This window comes from Eschscholzia californica, unplaced genomic scaffold, assembly GCF_041429995.1.
Source record: "Eschscholzia californica isolate CP2 unplaced genomic scaffold, dmEscCali1.0.p SCAF_2, whole genome shotgun sequence".
Lineage (NCBI taxonomy): Eukaryota > Viridiplantae > Streptophyta > Magnoliopsida > Ranunculales > Papaveraceae > Eschscholzia > Eschscholzia californica.
The window spans coordinates 59,472,967-59,480,681 of record NW_028238309.1 but is presented as its reverse complement, the minus strand read 5'-3'; the positions used below and the strand labels follow the sequence as shown (position 1 = coordinate 59,480,681).

Here is a 7,715-nt window from a genome sequence, read left to right as displayed (position 1 = left end):
TGTCATGCATTCTTTTGATTGTACACCCATATGGCCATATATATAAAATACATATATATATATATATATATTGTACACCCATATGGCCATATATATGTATTTTATACATATGGCCATATATATAGAATACATATATATATATATATATTTTATATCTGTTTACTGTTTTTTCTAAAAGTAATCACGTCTCCCTCTTTCTCTTTTCCTAACTTTTAAAACAAAGTAAATTGATCATTTTCAAGATATAAATGGATCAAATTTATCTTCAATTGCGAAGATTACACTTCTCAAATTTATCTTTACGAGTTGAAATTATGGAACTGTTTATGTCCGTCGAGCACGGGTTGTGCCCTCGTTTTCATATGATTCAAATGTGTACAAGACTAATTATTTTTTATTGATAATACAGTCAGTACAACTCACAAGTTAGTAAAAGTCGAGTTGGTTGAGAATGTAACTATGATATATAAATCACCGCTTGAACGTCATATCAAGATTTTCAGATAATTTACAACTGTTTATTATAACTATGATATATAAATCACCACAAAAGAATTTTTCTGGGTCCGCCACTATTTCCATGGCTTTTAATTTCATGGAGAATCTACTTTGCATGAATTACTCCAATTTTAGTTCTTTGCCCCTCCTTAAGAATTAGCTTCTCAAGAAAGTCATAAAATAAAGAAAGAATATTTTAATACATTTGGATATTTGAAACTTAACATTTATCTTCATATGTGTCAAAATGACATTTTTACTCGTCAATATTAAGAAAGAATATTTTTACTTATATGTTGGCAAAAGACAAATTTGTCATTTTATAGTACTAAAATGATGTGGTTAGCCTTATATATTCAAAATGACATTTTTAGTCTAATATTTTCAAAATTACATTTTCACCTTTCTATAATACCAAAATGACATTTTACTTTTATGTTTTTAAAACAACATTTTTACCATTTTCTAACAAAAATGACATTTTTACCCTTATGGTCCGAATGACATTCTTATCCTTATGTATCAAAACGATGTTATTTTTTATGACATTTTGTGGTAAAAATGTTATTCTGAAAACATGGTTAAAAATGTCATTTTGCATGAGGGTAAATGTGTCATTTTGGCAACATAAGGTAACAATGTCATTTGCTATCATAAGAGTGAAAATATCATTTTGATAACACAAGGGTAAAAAAGAATCAATTTTGCAGCATAAGAGTAAAAATGTCATTTTGACAACATAAGTGGCAAATAAAAGTACTTTTTTTTTTTGTTGAACTAAAATAAAAGTACTTGATTACATTCAATATGACAGCATAAGAGTAAAATTCTTAAACAATTATCATATTCGTGGAATTATGTAAGAGTTAATTTCTATTTGGCCCCCTACTTTGTGACCAGCTTCAAATATGACCTCCAAATTTCTGTAAATTCAAATATATCCCCTTATTTTCATACAAATACCATAACTACCCTTCCTATTAATGTCTTTTCAAAATAAAAGAAAAAAGAAAACCTAAATTCCATCTCACTTCCCTCTCCACCACTCATCTCTCTCCACGTCACCTCTCTCTCCACCTCACTAGTCTCTTCTCTCCACCTCACCAGTATCTTCTCCGATGAAGCTCGTCGGCCGGAAAATTTTCCGGCCGGCGACCTTCAAACTAAAAAAAAAGTTCTCTCATCTCTCTCTCTAAAAACTTCGACGAAGGGGGTTTCCCTTCGCCGGAGTTCCGGTATGTTCTTCATAGGAGGGGTAGTTATGGCATTTGTATGAAAATAAAGGGTCATATTGGAATTTACAGAAATTTGAGGGCCATATTTGAAGCTGGTCACAAAGTAGGGGGCCAAATATGAATTAACTCATTCTGTAATTCCAAGAAATAACAAATGACAACCAAATGAAAGAACTTTTAATTTTACTATCTCTAATGAATATCTCTAAAATAACTCTATTTCAGAAGGTCTGGTTATCAAAGAAGAAGCAAGAAGAATCATTGCTTAGTCAGCACTGGAGAGTGAGGTTGAGGCGATGAATTTGGCTTTACAGCTAGGGTTTGAAGAAAGAGATTCCAAACTTATATTTGAAGGAGATTGTAAGTATCTGATAGAAGCAGTGTTAAATGGTCAAGATTCGACCCCCTAACGCATGAGACTGCAAGTTCTAGACATTAGGGCTTATCTGTCCAACTCTAATGAAGTTAAATGTCAATATTGCCCCAGAAGTGAGAATGTTCTAGCCCATAATGATGTTGCGGCTTTAGTCCCTCCATTTAACGGGATTGTTGATCAGACCCCTCGTCTTAATGAGGATTGAGTCGTTAATTGTTTGGGGTACTTTATGTATGATCCTATTGCCTTTGGCTTTCAATGAAGTATCTACTTTTCAAGAAAAAAAAAAGTAGTTAACAAGTAAAGTATTCTATTGATTTAAATCTTGATCGTGGCACTAAGAGACGCTCAAAAAGATGCTCTAACTGTATAGTGTCTCTATAATAAATTGTATAGAGTGTTCCATTCGAGAAGATTCTTGAACATAAATTCTAAAAATTCTAAGCGATACTCTGAGTTTTAGAATTTGAGTATCCGATTGGATATACTCTTAATAAGTAAATAGTTAATTCGGTGGGCCACCATGCACATTTGGGAGTGATGGGTGTGTGAGCGCTCTTGTGGCGCACTTTGCAGGCAGTGGGACAACCTTATATGGCCCCATTGGAGACCTCATCCATTTTTTAGTTCATGTAATGGTACTCTTACATAGACAATTATATGTGAAGAGTTAGTAATGATTTGATCATTCTTTTCGAAGACAGTAAGATTTGAATCATAGTCTCTAGTAGAGTAATGTCATTTGGATTGATATATTTTATACTTTCATATTATATGAGGTGTGACTTGGTGCTTCTGTGTAAAACGAGGATCTATTTAATTGAATACTCCTTCAAATTTCATTAACAAACAAAACAAAGTAACAAAAGAGTTATAAAAATTTCTTAATAGCATATGAAGGAAATAGTTTTCTTGAATGTGGTTGGCCAATGCCCATTTACAATCTACATGTGGTATATGAATTATGAGTAGGCTTCATTGCATTCTAAAGCCTTGTGGTAGAAACACCTTACAACCATATACTTGCCTCAAAATACATATATTTTAATGAAACTTTCTTAGTTGTCTATATAGAGGGAGTTGTGGACCCTCTCACATGGGTGTAGGGTCAGACACATAACATGGCATCCTATAGACCCTTTTAACAAACCTCATTCTTTTACCAGCTTTTCTTCCCCAACAAGACTCACACTTTACACCCCCCTCACTTTCCAACTCTCTAATATCTCTTTCCTCACTACTGTTCCACAAGTGGGATTCAGGCCCATATATCTTTCTTTCTTTTTCTATCGGGAGATGCTAGAGTGCTCAGTTTTTAGCCCATTAAAATGCCCAGCTGATGTGGAATCATTAAAAGATAAGGTTTTTTCAAAGTTTGACTACGGTAGGGATCGCTTTTAATGGGCAAAATTGTTGGGCACTCTATCATTTCCCTTTCTATCATTCATAAATTTATTTTAGAATGTAGTTACTATTTGTTTCCTATAATATTAATTTGAAAATCATATAGTATGATGTTTATCTAATGATCTAGCTACCTGTTCTTATCGACCTGTTCCTTTTTTTTTTAATGAGATTATCTACCTGTTCCTTGGTTGGCAAAAATCAATTATCATCTAGTTAACTTCCCTTCTACTTATAAACACAACGATTTGTTTATTCGAATTTATGGTATTAAAATAACAACTTTTAAAAAAAAAATAATATCTAATGAACAATAGATTACCTCACAGAGAGAAAAAGAAAAATTAATTAGTCAATTCATTACTTCAAGACAAGACATGAGTCATTACGGAATTGGACTCTGGTCACTACTAATAATTTATGTTAATCAATAAGTACTATTTTTTCGGCCGTTCTAGTCTAAATGCTAATGAAATTATGTTGTTGTTTTGTTGAGGCAGGTCTTAGTGACCTAACTACACAGACAATCTCTTGTTTTCGCTACGTATTGATCTGTATTGCTTTATTCTCTGATTTTCTTCTCATAAGTAATGAAAACAAACCAATAAATAAAGGGTAATAAATCGGGTAAACATAGAAAATCAACATTTCCCTGTCTGTGATTCATGATTCCTCTAATGACACGTGTATCTATCTACTCCACACCCAAGCAAAGTTGCATTTTTATGAGGAAAATGAGCCGTCTACCGAGATTCAAAGTCGATTCGGAGTGTAACGAAAATCAACGATTGTGATTTGAGGGCCAACTCTCTAGATTTGAGTTTTAAAATGCGAGAAAAAATTAGACCTCTCGTTTGGTTGTTTATTTAATATCGGTCTAGATTTTCGGTGGTTGTACAGTATGGGTTTTGTTTTTTTGAAGCATTTGAGTGAATATCTAATCCCAAAAGCCAAACCAGGCCAAATTTGTGTTCAAGAATCCTAGATAAAAGAAGAAACAGAGAAAAAAAGATGTGTTTTTTTCTTGCTGAGTTGGTTTAAGGGGGGGAGGGATTAAAATGGGTTTCCACTCATTACAGCTCATATCAGCACACCACATTAGTGTTTTCTCTTTCTTGTCTTCTTTCCTTTTGTGTTTTGTAGTTATCAGTTGCCACCCCATCTGAGTTCTTCTTCACTTCTCCTTTTTCTTCTCTCATTCACTCTTCCTTTCTCTCTCTCTCTCTCTCTCTCTCTCTCTCTCTCTCTCTCTCTCTCTCTCTCTTTATCAATCTATCTACCAGTCTTGAAATAATCTCAACTCCCTGTCTTGGGATACCTCTGTTTTTTAACCCAATTACCCATGGCTACTGAGACTACTATTGTCACTCCTGATCAAACTACTATTACTACTACTGAGGAGGTATCTGTCTACTCTATTTATTTCTATTTCCTTTGTTTACTTCAACACTAAACCTAGCTTTGATACTCATGTTTCATGTCAATAAAGAATTTATTGTTTCATGGTTATTGATAATAAAAGATACTACAAGTTTATGTTTCTTATATAGATATCTTTTGTATTTTTTTGAATCAAACTTGGGTTTTGATTTAGATTCACATATACAAATATAGAGAGCTTGAGTTTTGATTTAGGTTCATGGGTTCATGATGATTAGAATTTTAGGTCTATTAACAAAAAAGCAAGTGAGAAAGAAAACATTATGTTTAATGATTATCAATCATGTAGCTATTACTACTATATCAATAGAACTATCATCTAGATTAAGGGTTTGTTATGCTGTGAGACTCTAAGAGACTAACATCTTTTATGGAGTTGCCTTGAAAGACCCTAATATGAGATGTATGTACAATTAGATTTTGTTTCTCTTCTTGAGGCTTGTTTGTTTGTTTCTATCTTTTTTCGTCTTCTCTCGACACCTTCATTAATATACCGCTTTTCGAAAAGAAAGAAAAGCAAAAAAGTAGCCATGTTTGAGGGTTGTGAGCAAGACCAACAAAGTTGATTGCTTCATGTTGAGTTCATCAACTTTCGCGATAACAGTACATGGGTTCAACCTTACATATAGCATTAGTTTCCGATTAAATATTTGTGTAATTCTAATGAATTTTATAATTTTGCTTGGTGGCTTTCTTGATCACTCCTTAAGGTTAGCTTGTTTATTTTCGAACTTTTGCAGCATGTCGAAAAGAAAGTAAATGATGTTGTAAAAGTTGTTGAAGAAGATGTTGCTAGTCCACCCGGGGAAAATGGAAAAACAGATGTTGAAGGAGAGCCCCAAATTGAAGACTTGTCAAGTTCACAAGCTCCCATAACTGAATCGGAAGAAAAGAAAGAAGATCAGCAGCTGGTTGATCCACCGGTAGCTGAACTGGTTGAAAAGGATGGAGACATTCCTGTTTCCGTTGTAAAAGAAGTAGATGCCGAAAAGGTCACCGAAGATGGAACCTTGGAACAAGATGTCCTTACTGCCTTGGTGCCAGCAGTTGAAGCGGTTGGAAAAGAACCAGAGGTTGTGGAACCAGTTGACGCAGATGATAAAGTGGAGGTGATACTTCCTACTCTAGAACCGGAAGTTCTTAAACCAGACTCTCAAACAATAGAACAAGCAGAATCCGGTGCAGACGTGGAGGAGAAAACATGTGAACAACCTGAAGTTACTGAAGTAGTTGAGGTAAAATCTAAAGTAGTTGAACCTAAAGAAAGCACAGAGCTTGACATTTCAAAAGATGAAGGTAAGACTCTGGAGGATACGGTGTCCTCAAACGAGGAACCAATTGGTAAAGATCAAGTGCTCGTTGCATCTGAGAATTCCGATAAAACTAATGCTACCGAACCGGAAGCTCAATCTGAGGTTGGAAGTGGAGAAGTATCCGATCTTCCTGAAGTTATTATAAGCACACCCGATAGTGATTTGGGAAAGGTTGAGGAAGTGGAACAACCAGCAAGTACCAAAGCTGAGGATGTGATTGACGTGGGGGAGAAATTGACCGAGGCGGGTACTGTTGACGTGGAAGAGGTTAAGCAAGATATCGAAGAGAATAATGCGAAACTTGAGAATTTGAGTGATTTGGTGAAGGAGGAGGTTGAAGAACAGGAAGAAAAAAATGTGAAACTTCAAGAAGGTATTGAGCAAGAGGATGTGAAAGTTGAGGAAGTGAAACAATCTGAAACTGCTATCAAGACTGAGGAAGCAAGTGATTCCATTGGTGCAACAGAAGTTACTCAAGAGTCTTTTGAGGGGGAGAAAACGTCGAGAGATGTTGAATTGGTGCCGGAAGAGAATAAAGAGGAGTGTATTAAAGATGATATAAAGACTTCAGTTGAGACCATCGATGATAAAGATGTTGATGAAAACACGAACGGTGTCAAGAGTACTACGACTACCGCGAGCGAACCTATTGGAGAACCCAAGGAGTTAGTATCAGAGGAGAACGCAAAAAACACCCATGAAACTCTGGCAGATAAGTTAGAGAAAACAGCAGAGGTACTTGAGGAAAATGCGAACTCCGACGTTCCAAATCTTGAGTCCGTCAAGGATCTTACTGACACAAAGACAGAAGGGGACGGGCCTAAAGAAGAAATTCAAGCTAAACCAACTCAAAAGCAATCAAGCAACATCATGTCAAAAGTGAAACAATCTATAGTGAAGGTGAAGAAAGCAATCATAGGTAAATCTCCAAGCTCAAAAACCATATCTTCTGATGTTAAGACGATTCAAAAGTAAAAAAAAGAACAACTTCAAAAATCTTGTTTTCAACTTAAGTTTACTTAATAGGTTTCTTTGTCGTGTATTTGTTATATTATATGTTGGTAATGTTGTTTCTGCCTCGATGTCTCTTGGGACAACAAATGTGTGTATATAGAAGAAGATAAGAACTTGGAATGTTGTTTCATTTCTATTCATTATTTTTGTTTTTAGGTATTGTTTGTGTTGTTTGGTGCTTTAATCAGGTCAGTGTTTATTAATTTGTTTGATGGTTTTCGGTTGATACGAGGATTGTATATTGTGTTAAAATTATGGAATTATGATTGTCATTAATTTTTTTTTTAATCTATTAAGGTAATTTTCATGCCAATGCAGTAAGTTATTTGGAGCTTATCAACTATTCTTGTTGAAACCCCTCACTATTTTCGGCATTTAGAAGTTCAAATGTAATATAGTTTCGTCTGAACTGAAATGTAGTCGTCTAAAGGAAAA

The 7,715-nt window shown here is 34.6% G+C and overlaps 1 protein-coding gene across 1 annotated transcript; it reads left to right on the top strand.

Annotated features, from left to right (window-relative positions):
* Window positions 1-3,960: 3,960 nt before the first annotated feature.
* LOC147559713 (uncharacterized) lies at window positions 3,961-7,556 on the top strand. The gene is made up of 2 exons (XM_086661605.1): window positions 3,961-4,915; window positions 5,694-7,556. The coding sequence occupies exons 1-2, from the start codon at window positions 4,856-4,858 to the stop codon at window positions 7,239-7,241; spliced, it is 1,608 nt and encodes a 535-aa protein (XP_086517731.1). The 5' UTR covers window positions 3,961-4,855; the 3' UTR covers window positions 7,242-7,556.
* The last annotated feature ends 159 nt before the right edge of the window (window positions 7,557-7,715 follow it).

Bases quoted from the DNA above. Each gene is read 5' to 3' on its own strand.
- LOC147559713 (XM_086661605.1), top strand. From the start codon at position 4,856: ATGGCTACTGAGACTACTATTGTCACTCCTGATCAAACTACTATTACT. The intron at 4,916-5,693 runs GTATCTGTCTAC...GAACTTTTGCAG, and splicing joins CTATTACTACTACTGAGGAG to CATGTCGAAAAGAAAGTAAA.